This window comes from Semicossyphus pulcher, unplaced genomic scaffold (genome assembly GCF_022749685.1).
Source record: "Semicossyphus pulcher isolate SPU_LCO1_2020_fin unplaced genomic scaffold, fSemPul1.0.p SCAF_8, whole genome shotgun sequence".
Taxonomy (NCBI): domain Eukaryota; kingdom Metazoa; phylum Chordata; class Actinopteri; order Labriformes; family Labridae; genus Semicossyphus; species Semicossyphus pulcher.
The window spans coordinates 9,224,772-9,245,027 of NW_027211759.1; the positions used below are offsets into that span (position 1 = coordinate 9,224,772).

Below are 20,256 nucleotides of genomic sequence, written 5' to 3' on the forward strand. Positions count from 1 at the left end.
TGGGGAAAGAACTGGAAAACAATCTATGCTACAGTGAAGTAGAACCAAGGTGTTTTAATGTGAAACACACTGTAATTATGTATTTTGTCGTCAACACACCAGTAGCATAGAAGCCTTTTTTTCTTTTTAAGAAAAGATGAGGTGTTTTAGGGATTGGGGAGTCATTTTCAAATAGACACACATTTTCAGTCAGAGTTTCTAAAAAGTATTTTTCTTTACACTTAGTACAAAAAAAGACATCTCTACCCGTTAGTGCTTCGTTTTAAGATACTATAACATAAATAAACAATTTATTTTCAGTGTTCAGAACAGACAGTTCCAGTGTGACTGGAAAACTAACATACTCCACCATATTCCAGTTGGCAGCAGAGGGTTTAACAGAGTTCTCCACTCAGGTTTTGGCGCACCCCAACGCACCAATATTACAAAATGTTCTTCACTTCTACAAACATCCAACGTGAGCCCCAGCCAATCTTGGGGTCATTTATGTTGAGATTCACTTTAGTCAAAATACGATAAAACCCTTAAAAGTTTTCAACCAAAGACTTGACAAACCTCTCCCAGTCACAACCTCATCAGCTGCTGTCATTTGACCAACTCCCAGGGTACTGCTTTTCCTCTCCATGCATGAGTCTCTTGAGAACTTGAAGTTACAAATCCAAGAGTGCAAAGCACAGTTCCCACCAAGGGCTTCATTCATTATCTGTAGTCCCAACTTCACTGTGGATACATCAGTACATGAGCACAATCTATATGTGACAGTAAAGTTCTGGGGTATTACCTACTGATATTTAGCATTTATTTTCTGAAAAGAAATTAGATAGATTCTGCTGTGCAAAACGATGCCATGAAGAGCTGATAGTGTAAATTCCATTCTTTTATTTTGAAATCGTTCACTGGTCCAGGTCACACTATTATCTCCCTCGCTTGAGTCTTCCTCATTCAGCTAGTCCTTGGCGCCTCACTTCCTGGCGTCCTTATTTGCAGGTAAACACCTCCGTCCTCTCACTGCATGTGTTGCACTTGACGAAGCAGCACCATTGGAACTTACAATTGCACTGCCACACTTTGGTGTACTGGTGTGTATTGTAGCCTCGCCCGCAGCACATAAGGTCACAGCCGTCTGTATGTGGCGAGGTGCGGTTGCACAGGCGTCCCTGGGTGCCCACGCTCCCCGTGGCTGCGTCTTCCTCGCAGTAGTTGGGCGACCTCTCGATGTAGACGAGGTCTGTCTCCATGGGCTTGCGGTAGCCCTGAGTCTGCTTCACCTTAAGGTGAGTGGGCTGGCGCAGTCGGCTAGCCCGGACTACCTCTACGTGCACTGCTTCGTTGTACTTGTCTTTGAGTACGTAGCCAATCTCACGGAATTTGGGAAGTGTAGTCCAACAGGTCTTGGTGGTGCAGGAGCCTGAGACGCCGTGGCACTTGCACTCTAGCTTCATCCTTTCTTCTAGTACCTGGAAATAAATGGAGAAAAAAAAACAGTTGTAGAAATGCAGCCAATATAGAAATTACATTTCCCACCCCAACTGATAAATGGACATAGGTCTCTGATTAAGGACACTGTTCATATTTTAAATCTGCAGATCCAAGTAAGAACATGCACCAAACCAGTGACGTCCATCCTTGTATTGGAGGAACTTTTGAAGACCAGCTTTATTTTTAATATTCAGATGCCATAAACATTGACGGATATACTGTTCAAGTGAAATGGACACTTAACATGGAATTTATTTGTAAAAACTATCTTGGCAATCAGACATGTCCTATCTGGAACATTGCCACTGGTAAATGGTGATTGTGCTGATGACCTATCCTTCAAATTCAGTGCAGTTATTCCACAGATACTTAAGTTTGACTTTCAGAAATTGGCACTCTGGTTTGAGTGCAGAGTGACAAATCTCTTTGAAGAGGAAAAGCATATCTGAATTTTACGGTCATGGAGGGCAGGCAGTTGCACGTCCTGATTAAAGGAAAAAATAGACTTCCTGGTAATATTCCATCCTGTTATTTTTTTTCTACCTCTGTTACACCACATCAAAGACAGAAAAACAAACATGGATATCATGCAGCTATCAATCATCTTGGATAATTTGAATCTGGATTATTGTGTCATTAAATGTGTTGCACATGCAGTACAAAACAAAGACAAATTCGATTAATCGTTTGCAGCTGGACTTGAAGTTTATTTGACTGCTTAAACACTATTTTGATAAACAGAATAAAGTAATGTTGCCTCATGCTTGAGTAGATCACAGTTGTAGATTCAGATGCTTTTAGTCAAAGAGTCATTTTTAACGCAATAATGAAGCTTTTTTTTTTGTAGGTTTTACCCTTACTCAGACTTGGATTTAATTTGCCTTTGAGGTCATCTACAACATATGGTACACAGGGCAGGACGTCGTCTCTTTGCTGCCTAACTCTGGCACATATGGGAAATATTGTGCATTAAAGTGTCAGCCGTCTGCCCCGTGGGACTAAAAGAGAAATAAAAACAGTTCCCTCTTCATTTTTGGCTGAAGTGCACTCAAAGGCAAAAGAACAGAAGAAAAAGTGGGTGGAGTTTGAATGGGTCATATTAACACTTCTGTAATAGTCCTGACATGACTGCTTTAACCAGAAGAACCCAAGACTTCCGTGAAAGAAGCATGTGTCATTGTTGTTTAAGACGCAAGTTTGGTTGGCAGGGCATTTTTCCAGTTGAGCTTTTTCCTGGCACCTCGCCTCCCCAACGGCACAAGTCATCATTTCTATCAGACGCTTAACAAAAAGAGCTGTTCAATATCTCTATCTGTCTCGTCCATGGACTCATGTGGACCTAGTTTCCTGATTTAAGGACATTTGATTGAAAAAATCTGAGCTCCCTCGACTTTATAAAAGTTGGGGCCAACTGTCAATCTCGCCTCGGATGTTGATTCAGATTGAGGATTTCCAAAAATGTATAGCACAAAAACCACAAGGAATTCCTGGCATAAGGAGTCTGACAGATGCATGGAAACATTTACTTAAACTCTGTCGATCAAAGCCTCTGATATGTTACTAATTACTTCAATATGACCGGCTTCCCATCCAAAGATCACTCGTCAAACACAGCCTCGACGCAACATGAAAGAGATCCGATGATTAACTCTGTGTTCTTTCACATTTTATTTAGTCATAAAATTGAATGTAATAATATTTTTCTATTTCACTGATGCTTCTTATCAGCCATTAGAAAACAAAACAAACAAAGTCACATTGGCAGCACGACCACCTCACTTATCAGAATGACGATCACTGCTTTTAGCTCATTCGCCTTGACTTCTATTCCAAATTTAATGACACTTGCTGGCACATGATTTAAGAATAAGGCGTCGTCTGCAGTAAACAGGAGAAACAAACAAAGTCTATTCAAGTTCTAAAAAGAACATAAATGAAGATTTCTAAATCATCAAACAAAGGCACTATTTATGTGTCATTACTTTTCTCTTGTCTCCTGTCCAGATATGATTCTGTTGCTTTTATCACATATCAGATATATATAAGTAGGGCAGTCTGTTTAGGTTTCCCTAAACACCCTTAAATCACCATCTGAACTCGGTCATGACGTAAGTAAGGCTCCAGAGGCTGCTTGGTAACAGCCAAAAACTTGCTTGGCATCAGACGAATCTGGTAGCCTATGTTTTTATTCTCCTCTGTCAGATGCATCTGGTCTCTATCTAGATTTTCATGCAACCTGAATCAGGTCGTTCCAATCACAACCATTCATCTCGAATTGGGCGGGTTTGCTATGATGACTGTACAGAGGAGCACTGTTGAGGCATGTTGTAAACAACCAAGATGGCTGCCATTCATGTGGAACATTCTGAAACCACCTTTGTGTTAGAACTAAACAAAATGGACAGTAGTTTACATTCTGCACAATTGGTAGGTGGTGGCTACTAAATCATGTCATGCCAAATGGCTTCTAGTTCATCATAATACTCAGGGTATTATGATGAACTAGAAGCCATGAAACTAATGTTGGAATGTGCTACCTAGCCAAGCAGCTTACTAATACATTTCCAATGTGTTGCTCTAATTGGTTTTAGTCCAGTGGCAATTTGGATAATGCCTCCTTGGAAAACTGATTCCAGGCAAAAATTAATGTACCATTTGATCTGGCAATGTCAGGCTAGCCAAGGATGCATGAAAACAATAACTTGTGCATGGTCGCAGTTTAGCTACAACAATTAACAGTTAGCGAAATTGGCCATCCTTGAACAAATGCAAGGATAAATCACATAAACAAGGCAACAGTTATATCAACCAAGTTGTTTTGAACAATTCGACTTTAGTCCAATTTTGGTCTTCAATTCTAAAAAAGAAAAGTCTGACCTTTGCACTTCCATCTTTAAGCCCCAGAGTTAAAACAGCAACAGTGCCAACTCCAACCCTGGGAGTTGAACATGCCAGCACCCTGGCATGCAGCACAGACCCTATCAGTCTGCTGTGTTAACACCCACATTGTCACCCTGCTTTCCCACCCTGAATAGATGCAGTCAAATGGCATTGACATGTTTTGGTATTGTGCAGAGAACTGCAATAATATCCTGTTCCTGAATTTACACTTCATAATTCCATTATTCTAGGAAATGGAAAGAGGACGTGGCAGTCCTCCATCTGGCAACCAATGGCAAAGCCCCATTTTCCCAGTAGACACAATAAAGCTGAAGTTATTAATCAGATCCATTTGTCAACATAACATCATCTTTTCTTTTGTATTAACCTCTCACACTTTCCTCCATGACTGTCCTGGGATGACAAATAAGAGGCGGCCTCTCAGAATGGACAGAAATGTCGATAATGGGCTGAAGTAAAACAAGCTGCTGAAAGGAAAGCTTTGCAACTTGGTCATTCAATGTCCTTTGTCACATGACTTTTTATCTGGGACTGTTTGCTCTACTGCAAAGGAAACGTTAACACACGCATCTATGCATCCATGTATTAACACATGGTGTTTGTCAAGTATCGAGCCATAAAATGTTTTGTGAATGTAGCGGAAGATTTTTTCATGTCATCTAAAGCCATGGTTCTCAACTGGCGGGTTGGGACCCAAAAGTGGATGTGTGCTTGAAAATAAGAAAGCTGTGGCAAAAAGTCTGTGCTGTGCTTTTATTTTGAAGGACATGGGTTTCCTATGACGTGCGTGCAGTAGTAGTGTAGTTGATTCACTCTCCATGTATCTAATGATTGGGTAATCCCAGCTACTACAGTAGTTGCAATTATTATTAACTTTTTAAAGTTTATTTCTGTTGAAAAAAGGCTGTTAATTACAACGATTCTATAGTGTATGCTAACATTGTACACATCTATTTACTGATATCTGACAAGTTGTAAACAAAGTTTAACAGGAGCTGAAAACAGTCAGTGAACCCAACATTTTGGTAATAATTAGTATGTATGTAGGTCAAATTTAAACAAAAAAAATCAGTCTGTAAACTGTGATGGATGTTAATACCTAATGGGTTTCCAAATAAGTTTTGCAGTGTTACTATGACAGGAATAATCTAAAACTACAAAATCCTTTAAATCGGGTCATTTTTTGTTGCTTCATTTCTGTTCTCTATAAATCACTGCTTGAGGCAAAATAACCAAGCACACAGAAAAACCTCTTTACCTTTCTCCCTGCCTCGTTGTTGTGTAAGTTCATCAGGCGACGTGGCGTCTTTTTAATCTCACGGGCATCCACGAAGCGTCGAGAGAACTCGATTCCATACTTGATGTCAGCCGAGCAGCCTCCCCACTTCCAGCCTTCCTCCTGATTGTAGTAACCCTGCTTCTCCCGGTCGCAGCCGCACTGGCTCAGGTTGCCCTGGCTGCACGCTGCTGTGATAGCGTGGGCCACCCCTGCTGCTGTGATCGCGTAGGTGAACGCTGCTTCCCGACTGCCTGGAAGAAGTAAAAGAGATATTTCTTTAGAAATCTTGACGTGAGATGAGATATTGGCTGTCTTTTCTGGATAACTGGCACTCCAAAGCTGTTGTTTCGCTTTTACTAGAGCTTATGACTTACACAGTACTAATTAAGCACGCAACACAAGCATTTAAGACGTATCTAAATATTCAGTCGAAGAAAAACTATCCTTTGTTTTGAGAACCTTAAACCTAAATATCTTTCCTACATGTTCTTATTTGGGCTAACGCTAAATGCTAACTTGTCAATGTCTGCACAGCAATTTTTCACTTCGCTCTCATCATGAGATGCAACAGATTTTCAACCTTGATTTTAAAAGAAAGGCCCGGAAATTCCACGTCACCTACTTCCCCTTGATAAGCTACGTATTTTTCCTTCCCTCTCCGGGACAGCTTCCCTCCTGCACCTTGCTAGAAATGTGGTCACATTTCAGACCGCAATGTCCTCTGGCCCAGCCTGCAAGAGTGCAGTGTTGGAATGTCAGTGTGGGGAGAGCCGGTCTAGGTGCTGTCCAAAGTGCTGAATTCCTCTACAGGAGCACCTTGTACTGCTGCCCACACTGCAAACAGCTGGGGTCTGCAGGTCTCGCTGCCTCACTCGCACTACTCACTGACAAGAAAGAGACGCTCAGGGAGCCGGAGGGGACCAAGACTGCTCAAGGTAAGCAGTCATCTGCTGAACAGAAGAGATTTGTTACCTGTGCTGTGTGGTATAAATCAAGTACTGCTAAATCTTAAGAATTTAATGTATGTGGTGTCCTCGCTTTCATGTCACCATGTAACCCCTAAAACTGAAGGATTATGATATTTTCTATACCGACTCAGGTGACAAAATTCAAGCAAAAATAATGGTTAGTTTCAAGGCTCTGAAACAATATACTTTTACTTTTGTTTGAAATTATGAACACATGTCATTTGAAGTTATCACATTTTTGACCAAAAGTAAAAATCCAAAACTGGGACGCAAACTTTTACAATTTAGAATTATTTAAAAAATGACCAAAAACATGCAAATCGTCACATTTAAGAGGGTGAAACCTGCAAATGTTTTACATTCCTCCTCAATAAATCACTTAAAAGATTGTTGTTGATATATTTTTTTAATCATGCTATCAAATAACTGTTCTTTAATAATGTATTTAAGGTAAAAGAGAGCCAAATGACTATGATACTCTGCCATCCCCTTCCTTTCTCCTCCTAAATATCTCAGTCATCTCCTACCCTCCTAATGGCTGCAGAGGGCTGGCTTAAAAAGCCTCCCCTGCTCTAAAACAGACTGTGGGCTATTACAACTCTGGTCTCCCTTCAACTGGCAGTAATCTGGAAGGGGCCGAGCAGCAAGAAACGAGGCTAACCACAGAGCACTGAGGAATGTTTTGCAAGTCTTTTGATGTATGTTGTGTAATGTACTCAGATGCAATTTCTCTAGGTAAAATGCTTTCTTTCTTTTTTTGCACTTCAGAGAGCCAAAAGTTTCTTCATAATGTATCATTTCTTTGATGGCTTTCGGAGAAACAGCAAAGCTTGTTCAGATCAAGTTCACTGTATTACTGCTCGTGTAAACAACGACTCTAGTGTTCTGGAAATGTGACCAGATGCAACTGCACGCTTCAGAGGACAAGTGAAGGATATATAGGACAATCTGAGGTTAGAATTCCTTAGAGGCCAATTTATAATTATATTTTTTCTTAATTTATGTTGACTTATTGGTGAACTATGTTCTAACCACTTAAATCATATTCCACTGTGTTTTGTTTTTCATCTGATGTGTCAGATGTGGCAGGTTTACAGAATGTTTCAACAACAAAACCCTCTGTGTGCAAGAGCGTGCTGCTACAGTTTAGACACACCTACAGTCGAGTCCACAAAAACAGAAATCATTTGCTAAAATGAGCAAACGGAGGGAATGTTTACATCTCAGGCAGGAAAGTACAACACTACAGTGAAAATTATAGGGAAACAAAACACCAGAATACAGTATGGTCTGTCATTTTGCCTGACAAAATAAACTTTTAACAAATTTAAAAGTTATTGGATGTAAAATCTTTGCTTATTTTACCTTTTTTAACAGGGCCAGACAGTGCACTCACAGACAGCCAAGGCTGCAAGTTTCAGCTGGAGTCTAGCCTAGGCATGACTTGCATAACAGAATAGTAACTGTTGGGGTTTGTATTTGCCTACTGACTGTTTTTCTGGAGCTTTTTGCTTAACATTTAAAAAGTACTTTGCATCAAGTACTTCTGAATAAACTCCTTCTATGTGGTCAATTGCAGCTGTTTTTTTTATTTCATTTCCTCTTCTTACCTCAGAGGGAGTTTTTGCACCTTTTATTCTCGTCTCAAGGGCATTTCCTTCTGAACTCTCGGAGACGTTTTCACCCAAAGCCACTGTTAATTTCCTATCTTGGCACTGGTGCTGCAGAGTTAATACCACGGCCACAGGTTTGCCCGTTGGGGACTGACTCACAACCACTTGCTTCTTTGGTTAGCAGCAGAGCTGTGCCCCACCAGCTTGTGGTAACATTCTGCTGCCCCCATCTCACACATGTAGGCGCACAACCGTGATGTCTGTGCATTCACACGCATACAAATGGACACATGACCTGCCACATAATAAAAATACACAACACACTCACACTCCCCTCCACCCTCACACACATACACACAGTTAAAAACACATTTGCACTTAGACGCACAAACAGAGCGTCAGTGTAATGTTTAAAACAGGATAAAGGCAGTTTCCAGAGAAAGGGTGGTTCCCTGGGCCATAGATGCATGCCCATTTCTGGGCCCATTGAGTTGTGCTGCTCATGGGGAAAATGATGATGATGGGGCTTGTACTGGTTGTCACCCCCTGGTGGGTCTGGCACTGCCAAGGCTTCGCCTGGCCATGATGGAAGCCAATTACACAAGCCATGGAACAGTGGCCATCAGGACCCTCTTTTTTCTTTGTGCAATGAACCAAAGAAGACATCGGAAATCAGATTTTTAGCACCTAAATAAGCTGTGTATGGAGCATTCAATGTCCCTCCGGCCCTTTCAATCCAAATCGAATAATATGAGACGATTCTTTAAATCAAAAACGCATAGAAGGAAAATTTACTCCATGAGTACAGTTCTGCTTAAACCGTAGCTTTGTAAAATACATGACGAATAGAACATTAATTTATGGGCAGAATTCAAAGACCCAAACGTTCAGTGCACCGAACAAAACAAATACACGGATATAACCACAACCAGGAAACTTCACATTTTAACAACAATGCTCTGTTGTCGTGTGTGGCAAGCTGTGCATGGAACATCATTTTACTCCCGTTCCCTCAGGAAAGGAAAGCCCTGCTTTGCTTTAACAGCCATGCAGTTGATGAAATGCGGAGGGGAAAAAGCACCCATAACAGCAGCAGAAAGCCCTGCAGAGGCTGGCCCCAGAGTCCTGACAGCCCTCCAGGAGGAACCACCCTGGGATAGCCTCGCTAGCTGCCAGTGGAAAATTGGAGTGACCAGAAAAACCTCAATGAACTTGGAAACATCCAGGAGAGAAGAATGGGGGAATATTAAACCAGATGTCTAATGGAGTTTAGTGGCAAGTGTCTGCTACACGATCCAAAAAAGTAGGAGGAAGAAGATCGCCCTGGCTTCACTCGGAACAGGTACAAGAGAAAAACAGGCACAAAATATCCTGTTGTATCCCTGCGTCAGACGCTTACACCAGAGATGTTTTGCAGGCTCCTGACTCAGGATGCCTTGGCCTTCACATGCAGTGACCACACCACTTTGGACACCGTCCCCTGCTGCAGCGCCCGGCGTGTCTTTTGACCATCTGCCGAAAGCTGGGACACAAAAAGAAATCTCTGGATGTAGTGGCTCGCCGCTAAGACGGCAATCTGTGTTTAGAGCCGGAGGCAGGCACACCACTAGACAAATTTCACATGACACAGCACAGGAGATTTACAACCGACGACACTATACAGGCCGCGCTGATGTAGTGTAGGCTATAGCTGATGTTGTAACATGGCCGCTGACCTCAACAAGCCTTGCTTTCTTCACCACCCAAGGCCATGGTTAGGCTATGCTGCTGACAAGCAAGGGAAGGGAAAAGATGTACTCAAGGAACTTGGATAAGGAGCTGTGGAATCCGCTGCTCTGTCCAAAACAAATCGCACTGTACTACATTTTAAACCTTACTTTCAATTTGTATTTATATTGCGCCAAATCAAACTAAAGATATCTCATGACACCTTACAAAAAGGGCAGGTCTAGACTGGACTCTACTTTATATTATTTACAGAGACCCAACATTAATCCACCAATTAACAGAAACTATTTAACAGGCTGAAACCTCGAGAAGAGCAAGGCTCAATGGTGGACAGCCATCTGCAGCAACCGTCTGGGCCGAGACAGTAGGATAGATGGAGAGGCCGACAGAGAGACAGCTGTAAGGCGGCTTATTTCAGCAATAACAGCTATAATAATGGTAAGTAAAAAGATATGAAATTCAGCAGATGAAAAGGGGCCGGAGAGAAGTAGTTTAGGCTGGAATACCAGCCGGGGTCTGGCCAAGCAAGAGGAAAACACACACATGCACAAACACACACAGACCGGCAGAGCCCAGCAGTGCAGATGAATGGCCCTCTCTACGCAAGACGAGCCTGTCGGTGGAGCAGTGAAGGGGAAAGCTTTTTAAAGGCCCCCTCATCCCCGGACATGCACTCACACCCCGGGGACAGAGGAGGATTGGATTGCATAAGAATTACATCTCAACTAAACAACGATACTCTGGAGTTTTTGGGCTTCATATCCATTAAGCGCAAGAACATCCTGTCAGGGGGTAAATGGCCCTACCGTGAACAAAGGGGAAAGTGTCACCTGCTGGTGGCCAGGAGTCTTTACACTTGTGGTGACAGTATGTTATGAACAGGTCAGGAAAGTTATTTTCCCTAAAGCTCACCTGCTACTTTCCCTAATCTTCCGATGTATTTGGAAGGTGAAAGGGGGATGATCAGTGTAATTAAGTTCACTCTTTTGGGTGCTGCATGTAGGTTAAAATACTTTTAACTAAATCCTGTTGAGGGTTTCCCCCTACTCTCTCTTCCTTGCTGCACTTCCCTTCCCCAAAAAAGCCAAGGAAGTCCATATACTCCCGTAAAAGCAAAAACAAAACTTTATACAGCAAGATAACTTCAAAATATGAACCAACCACCAAGGACGTCTGCAGAACAGAGAAGCAAACACAAATCTGATACAATCTTAGGTTATTTAAACGTACAAATTCATGCACACTGCATTGTTACCCGCACTGCACGTCTAAAAATGACACCCAAAACACTGAAAACAAGCTCTAACCGATGCCGTGCTGGCGCTGGAACTGTGACTCCAGGGCCCCATGAAAAGGGGAAGAAAGTTGGAGGAAAACCCCTCGCTTTGTATACCAATCACTGAACTGACTAATGCGCTCTCTACTACTGTTTTCCGTTCCGCTTTATGTACCGTTGCTATGAACATATGCTCCCGGCAAATTATAGACAAAGTTGTGGTCCGTGAGGTTTGCAGCTTGAGGAATTAGCACAGCCGTGTTCCTGTACAATAAAATAATATTGTTTTACCAGAACTAGGCTCCACATTCTCGGTGTACTCACATCATGGAGCCGGGGAAGTGACACGCTTTGGCACAGCCGCTCACTGTAGGGTCCCAAGGTTTGATTCATATAATAAGGAGGCTTTGAGCAGAAAAGCTAAAACAATTATGAGGGTGTTTTAAGTTGCTGGTATTAAATGCTGAGATACTAAGTAAGCTGCCTCCCAGGCATAGAAAATTGGGCTGGCAGAAAACATCTGAAAAGCATCCTTTCTCTTCCCTGATCTCCCCGAGGTGGAGATAAAGCTTTTTGAGTGAATACCGAGACTTGCTAAAACAGGCACAAATCCTTCCTCCCACCCTTTCATCCTAATAATGAGACCGAATCAGGACCTCACCTGCTCAGATCTTCAAAATCTAGGCCTCTGTGTGGCGCACACGGTAATCATCGAGTTCATTTGAGGACAATGTCGAGGATTTTCCTCAATTTCGATCCCATTCGACTTTCTTTCATCTTCAATGGAAACATATTTACTGAGATACATATCAATCCCACATCATATCGTTGAACTTATCATTATCGTCATCACTATAATCAGTGAGTCAAATATGCCACTGATGACATGTTTCTGCTCTCATTACAAAAGAAACCTCTAGACCTAACATTTCCATATTCGTTGTTATTCACCAAACCCTTAAATACATCCCCCGCTCTCTTAACATCTTCTCCCTCCTACCAGTGTCTCTTTGCCGGCTCAAAACCACAAACTCTCCCTCTCTCTGTGCGCTCTCACCTACGTGGGCCAGTAGCGGTGTGATTGTTGGCACATGTAAATGTCCAGTGGCGGCCCTGCGTGTAGAGAATACAGTGATCGGCCTGGGATTGTGTGGAACAAAGCGCGCTGTGAGATTACAGTTGATCCTCTCGCATCCTGTTTCCTCCTGCGTCTAGCGGCACTGGCAGACACAGACAGACGCAGATCCCACCGATAACGCAGCATGGATGGGAGAGGGAGGGGCTAGCGTTTGGGGCCTGAGGGCCAGGGCCCAGAACGACCCCGGGCCACGTCAGCAGACAGACGGTGGGTGGGCAGGAGGGAGAAACGGAGAGAGAGAGGGGTGAGGGAAAGGAGAGGAGAGGGACCCCAGCTCCCGACACACCCACACAGTCTGAGACAGAGACAGAGCCGATGAATGAACAAGCGAAGGGGGCCTGGCGATGATAGCACTGTTTGGCCGCGTAGGACGGGAGGCCCCACCCTAGATACCGACACATGTTGTGGGCAGGGGAAGTGAGGCGGAACATTGGGAGAAAAAGAGTAAGAGATGACCTTTACTGAGCCGTGATGACCACAGCCCACACACTGTAGAACAACAACACATCAGAATCCCCTATCAGATAAAGTTAGGGGAAAGATCCTACACGTTTGGACACACACACACACACATATACGAGAGCTCTGTTTTCTCTGGACTCACACAGAGAGGAGGGCAGAGAGGATTACAGCTACCCACATGGTGATGGGCTGTAAAACAGGCCTTTTATCCACCGTCGTTCCACCATAACACAAAGCACGCATCATTTCCACACTGTTATCCAAACGGTATCAAGCGCTGTGAGTGAATCTGCAGTTTCGCTTTTAGCTTAGCGCTACAACGCGCGAGAGATATTTTATCTTTTTGGGAAGATGATGATTAAGACGAATGTGTTTTATCTATTTGGGATAACAGAAGTGGGTGAATTATTAGATTTCTGAGTTGATAACCACAATTCGCCTTTGGGGTTTGCAACCAACGAGAAACTAATCCAACAAAGGGGAAAACCTCGGCGGCAGTGAGATGATTGATGGTAGTTTGGGAGAGTTCAACGGTGTCAAAGTATCCAATTGTGTTCTTGAGAAACCCCAGCTTTGAAAAATGGCTTTTTACTGTCTTTATTAGGCATAAACACTCATAAATAACTGACAAAGCTCATACATCAAGCAGGTTAAAACTCTGCTTCTTCATCAAACATTTCAAAGCGAGGCTTCCCTCCCTAATGATGATAGCCTTTAAATTATGTGACGCAAATTTCCTTTCTAAACAATAAAAAATCATTGACTTTACAATGTATGTGGCTACAGTTACATTATCCAGCTGACTTATTTATTTCCAAGGAAAGAATGTTTATCCTGTAGTTGATATTTAACTTGAACGTCTTTTTTTTTTTAAGACGGAATCACCACATGATTTAAAAGCCGTCGGTTGAAAAAGTTCAGCTGGTCGAAATTAATATTTCATCTTGCATTTACGTTAAGTTTGTCAAAATGAGGAAACAAAGCTCGGATGTAACCACACGGTCATTTGAATAGATTTTCTTGTCCGTTCATTATTAGTCTTAGGTTGGACCGTGATGTTGTACTCGCATTCTGCGGGGATATGATTTCACCACAAATGACCATCAACTGATTCCGAGAAGGGGAAGGAGCCCGGCCAGTGCATTTATAATCTGCAAGTATTTTGTTATCCTCCAATGACAGGCTCGTAGTGCGGGGTTTGAGAGGGGAAATGATATGTGGGGAAAGCAAATAAATGTCTATTTTAAATCTACTTCAGGATCGTGCTCATTTATTACAGCTGCCAATTAAAATTGTATTATTTCCGCTGATTCTTTGTATTTATTTGCTTTGACTCAGATGTTTGTCTCAGAAAACGGCTCTACAGCCACCGCCATCTGGTGAAGTGATCCCAAATGCTAAATAATTGCCTTTAATTCGGTAACTATTCAAACTGTCTGAAATAAGAGACAAGACCATCACTAATCTTTCTGATTTAAGGATGTGGCACAAGAATGACTCACACAATAACAGCTTCAGACCCAAATCCAGTGCATCTCTTCTCTGCTACTCAAACATTTGAAGCCTTCAAAACCTCCAATCTTCAACAAATCCAAAAGACTAGCCCCAAAACATGTATCAACCATATCCTTTTTGCACATATCCTCCTACACAGTTCGAGCTGGGGATACAAAAACCCACCTCAGCGCTGAGTTATGTCTGGTTATATCTGTTTGCCGTGACCTTTCCCCTCCTCTGAGAGGGAGCTCAGCTCGGAGGTGTTCTGCATCTCCAGCTTCCGATCAAGTACCTGCCTGCCTGTCCGGGAGCTCTTTCCACACAAGTGGTTTTCAATGAACCTGCTGACTTAGACATCCGTTATCTGACTAGACGCTGGTTTGGCCCCTGCAGCCCTGCACTCCTGGCAGGTGGATCGCCCACTTCCTTCACCACACTCTGAGGCTTCCATGGGTGGAATAAGGGAGGAAAGGACTAGTTGGGAGGTGATACTGTAAAAGAGGATGTGAAAATACAGACATGAACACACCCTTCATGCAACGTCTGTTTAGATTGTCTAACTACAGCCTTCTGACAAATGTTTTGCATATTATGACTTTCGAGGTCAAAATCATTAAAGGAGCAATTCTCCCCTGTAAAGCCACTATCAATCAAAGGTGGTGTTCTCTGTAAACGATAGAAGCAACAATATTTGAAATTGGCGCCATAGCTGTGGAGAAAGTTGTACAAACAGCTCGTGGGTTTGCCCATTCTACATTCCTACAACACCCAGCATGCATTGCGCCCCTCCCTCTGAAAGGAACGGCCCAGCGAGAGACGCTGCAGTGAAATACTACCGTTTTGGCTCCAGGCAATGGCCTAGAAGAATCTGAAATACGACGAGAATATACCGGTGGATCATCTAAAAAATCTTTGAGACATGACATCGGAGGCAGGCGTCCTAGATTGAGGAAGTATAGTTTAGCAAGCTTCCTGGCCTCAGCCAGGTGACGCTTTTTACGTAGTCTGGCAGAGGTTTTCCAGGGCCCATTGAAGAAGTGCAAAGCGTCTTCCAAAGGCACAAAGAGAAATTGCATTTTTTTCCCTACCATAATGGAATTAGCTCCCCATAATAGCAGGATATGATAATAGGAATGAGGTTGAAAACCGGCGAACTGGCCCTTTAGAATAAGGTTAATGTTGCAAACAGTCACAGTTTAGGATAAGGATTTAAATAAGTACTAACATACCTAACTGACATACGTTACATCACTAGTGTACCATGTATAATTTAGCTAACATACGGTCAATTCATCAACAACAGACAGGCCTTTGTCAAGTTCTTAAACAAACTCAAATTGACTATTGTTTCATACTGGGAAGCAACGGCGGTCTCCTGCCTAAAAGTCCCTTTTTTGTTTGACCCATACATAACCCTAGACTAAAGCAGACATTCATGCTGTTATACTACGTCACCTGTCCTCACTGTAGGTTCTCCTCTAGCATCATTTCTGATGTGCCCTCTATCTTGTTTTGATGTAACGTTGTCATATTTTGGTAAGTTAAGTTTGGTCACTTAACAAGCAGTGTTTTTCTTACCACTTCGGAGTGAGAACGAGCTGACAGACATATTTTATCCCATTTCTCTATCCTGTTTTCCATTTTGCATCTTAAGAGTTTCTAGTCATGAAGCACAGCTTGGGGCAAACACTCAGTGTCTATCTGACGTAAATGAGAGAGAGTGAGGGAGAAAGCAAAAAATGGTATGATGTAGGTCACGGAGCAAAACAGACCTTTCCTTGCATCTTTTTTTGAACAGCTGTTTTGTACAATGTCCTGCCTGCAATTCTACCTCAGCATGCCCATCTGGTCATCTTTACACAACTGATAAACTCTAACCTGTTTTTTTGCACTACTAAAACAATACACAGCAGTATTCCCTCAGCAGAAAAAGGCTCACCTGCTCAAGTGCTGCATCTATTCTTGTGCAACGAGCCAGAGGCAGCATGATTGAACTCTTGTAATATTTCACTGCCGGCACAACAAGAAACCTCTTTCAGATGAAAGCATGAATCAGGACGGTGACAAACTGGCTGGAAAGTCAAACAGAAAGTAACCAGAGCAGGCCGTTTCATGACAAGGGGGCCAGTGTTGGGCCTTTGATGCTGAGTGTAGCCGTTGAAAGGTGTCTATTTTCAAGCTCTAATCGCAGACATCAAGTGCATTGCAATCTGAACAGAGCTCTAAGGTGTTCATAAGCAGGTCTTTTAAGAGACAGGCATCGCTATTTCAGGTGGTTAAGCAAAAGAATGTCAAGTTAAATCTTTTCCCAGTCAAGTCAAAATATCATTTAAGAAGGAGAATAACTATTTTTGTGTTTGCAAAGGGCTTTGACAAAGAAAGCAAAAACAACGTACTCAGAAGGTATGACCATTTTTAAAAGTGATCAGTTATATCTTAAAATCAATTCTAAATTGGGGCCAATGAAGAGAGGCCAAGATTGGGGTTATGTGATGGCAACTGTTAAAACCACTAGAAAGCTGAACTCTGAAATACTCAGAGAGAGTACTTTTTTGTTTATACCAGAGAAGATGGAGTTATGGTGGTCGATGAGTGCGTAAATGACTTTTTCCAGGTCTGTGTGCGAGTATTGATTTTATTCCTGAGATGGTACATATGAATATGGTACATATCGGGAGAAAAGATAACTGGACACATTTTTTTATATGTGCTTCGAAGCTTAGATGAGAATGAAACAATGTTCTTAAATTTAAGACAACAGGCTTCGAGAAAGCAGAAAGGTCATCGAAACCACTCTTAATGAGATCTACTGAGTTAGGGAGCCTGAACGATTGAAGAAGATCTTGCCATGCCGTGCCATTCGATGGTGATACCACTGAGACAATCTATGACAGCAGCTATAGGCTTTGATGGTAACCAAGTCTCAAAGGAAGGTATATCCGTGTGTCGTCTGCGTAGCATAAAAAGATACATTGTGACGGTGCATTATTTGGTCAAGTGGACCTAAAATCGAGCCTTGCGGTACACCACAGGTGTGAGTAGCGGAAGAGTAATTGCTTTTAGTGACAGAATAGATTTGTTGTAAAAGGTTAGAATGAAACCAACCATGATGCCAACCCAAGTTTTAGGGTGGTCAGTTGAAATAGCATGATTAAAATTGTGCTCCCCCGTCTTTTGGCTGCTCAAATAAGGTCATTGGTTACCTTGAAGAGGGCAGTTTCTTGATCATCTGATTGAACTAAATATATGCAACAGGGAGTAAAAAAGCATGTTCATGTAATACTGCATGTGTGTTAAAGTCTGGGCAAAGATAATTCGTTGGATAAAAAACACGTCTATTATTTGAGATGTGTAACAGAAACCACATGGGGATTTCGTTGCACTTCACGCGTGGGGGAAAACACTTAAATATGCAACTACAAATCCCAGTCATGGGATCAGTCTCGACAGAAATATTTCAAATAGAATGATTCATCTGTAAAACCAGGCCAAGTATTATTATTGGAGGATTGACCACGTTTGCCATTCTCATCCTGAACCCCTCTCCTTCCCTCCTGCCTCGCTGATGGATCTGTCTCTAATTTTATTATTACTTCTTAATAGAGTGCAACAAGCCACTCAATAACACCCCTTTCTGTTAGCACAGGATAATTCATTCCACATTTTTACAGGCTGGAGGTACCAAGTCATGCCAACACCAGAGCAGGGCACAAGGGAAGGACTGCTAAATCTGCTTCTGCGGAGGAAACAGAGACGCATTTAAATTGCCAGTTTCAAATCTCACTGCGAGTTTATGGTGTTGTTCTCCAATTTGTCAGTTAGAGCATAACAAGGGAGCCAACACTCTTCACGAAACAGAGAAACTGTTGAGGGATAGGGCTGAAACAAGAATGGGGAGCCTTAATTTTTCCATCAATCCATCTACTCTCGAGTCTTGTGTTCAACAGAGTGTCAGGCAGCAGGGACAGTGCCAGCAGAAGCCATCGTCTGAATTGAAAACACTTTTCCTTTCACAGTAGAAGACTGAATATAATATCAAGTGACCACCCTTTGAAACGGAATCACCTCTGCTGAATGAAGATATCTTGGGCTCTGTAATGCTCAATAACCCAACTATTAATGTTTGTTCTCTTGGAAAGCGAATGTAAGACCATGGAGCAGCTCCAGAACAGAAAGGCTGCCTCCAAGCGCAGGCAGCACAGAGAGAATGCATTAGACTTGCGGTCGGCTGATCTTTAGTTCTTGAAAAAATGCCGACATCTCCTCCCTGCAGTCCAAAAGTAAGACTGGATCACAGAGCGAGGGGGAAAGGTTTAGTGTTCATAATTTGAGGGATTTGAATGAAAAACTTAAATGGGAGCGGAACGGGAATAGCTTTTCCCCTCTACTTGATTATGATGATGTGGGAATTTGCAGATTGGGAGAAGGGATTGGAACATTTTGTTGATGGGGTGTATTCCATGATTTCATATGCCATGCTAAAGAATTCCATAATACACGCAGACATGGTCAGAGAACATGGTTTCATCTTCAATCATGAGCAACAGACACTGGAAAACTATCACAACTGCGGTGTTGTGTGCGAGCTGATGGCACTTTGTCAATAAGGTGTTGAGAGAGAGTAATAAATTGCCCAATTTTAAACAGTTTCAAGCTGGAGGCGGACTTCTGCAGTAGCTGTGGTGTCTGTGGTCGCCAATGATGACGTGGTGGGACACTGCTTAACCGAATGTGCACTGTCAGATCCCAATTAGTCTCCACCAGCAGAAACCTTGACTCCACTGCCTTAATGCCAATAACACACCTGCATCCAGTAGTATGCACACTTGTAAAAGGTCCCACAATGTTACACTTGGACAGCCAAACAAAAAAAAGGACTATAGCAAAAGGAAAAGGAAAACTGTGAATGGTTAGACATCTCTAAGAACTCTCCATCTGCATGTTAAAAGAGGAGCAAATTCAACGCTATAAATGTGCGGTAGCTATCCAATACTACGCTTTAAGTTGTAAACTGGTGGACGGAGCTACAGGAGCAGGACGCTTATACTTCTAGCAGTCAGTTTGGAACTGAAGAAGCCTTTCGGATGAGACGTGAAACGCCTTCAAGAGCTTCAACCAAGTCCAGTTGCCTTTGGGATTAAGCTTTGGATTACCAGGACCCAGAGAACCTTCACAGACATAACTATCCAATACCTTAACCACAAAAAGATCTGTTCATTTACTAACTAAATTCTCCCAATAATCACATTCCTTTGTGCATGTAAGCATAGTGACAGATCAGAGAAGCTGCAGAGAACTACGGGTTACAGCGTGTAACATTGTTCTACCGTCCAAATCTCTACTACACACAAAAACAAGCTGTTCATCTGATTAACTTGCTACATAAGAAGGCTCTCTCCATATAATAAGAGTGCTTATAGAAAGTAGTCTGATCCATTTTAAACAAGCATAATTGATCATAATAAAAAGTCAACCTATCATTTCTGGTAAGGAAAGACGGTTGGCGCCAACATGCCTCTCACACTCACAGGTCTCGTTAATGTGCACAGGCCCAGACAAAACCCCAAAACACGCTACCAAGCCACTCTAGTAGGACCAATCACTAGTTTCAAACAAGCCCTAAAGTTAACCAGATGATTATCATAACACCCCCCACCCCCATAACTATAGTTATGATGGCCAAAACTTAAAAAATGAAAACTTTTGTTCAATCTAAAATAAACCACAGATGTATAAGTTAACAAGAACTTTGAGGTTTCTACAGCTGAGTGATGATCATCACATCAGCAGTTCGTTCTCATCACTTTAAATGTGCGAGAACAGAGAACAGACGTGTGCGAGCTGAGAGCGAAGAACAGAGTTGTCATTTTTTGTCTATATTGACAAAATGCCCTGTGGTGAGAAGATTCCTCTCT

General features: G+C 42.4%; 1 protein-coding gene across 2 annotated transcripts in view; it reads right to left on the minus strand.

The window, feature by feature from the left end:
* Positions 1-256: 256 nt before the first annotated feature.
* The window catches only part of wnt7bb (wingless-type MMTV integration site family, member 7Bb), a 30,602-nt gene continuing 10,602 nt past the window's right edge, over positions 257-20,256 (minus strand). For both annotated transcript variants that reach the window (XM_069685852.1, XM_069685851.1), the window contains exons 3-4: positions 5,639-5,910; positions 257-1,457 (exon numbers count right to left, since the gene is read on the minus strand). In XM_069685852.1, the coding sequence (XP_069541953.1) occupies positions 978-1,457; positions 5,639-5,910 (752 nt within the window). In that variant the 3' untranslated portion in view covers positions 257-977. The remainder of the gene's footprint in view (positions 1,458-5,638; positions 5,911-20,256) is intronic.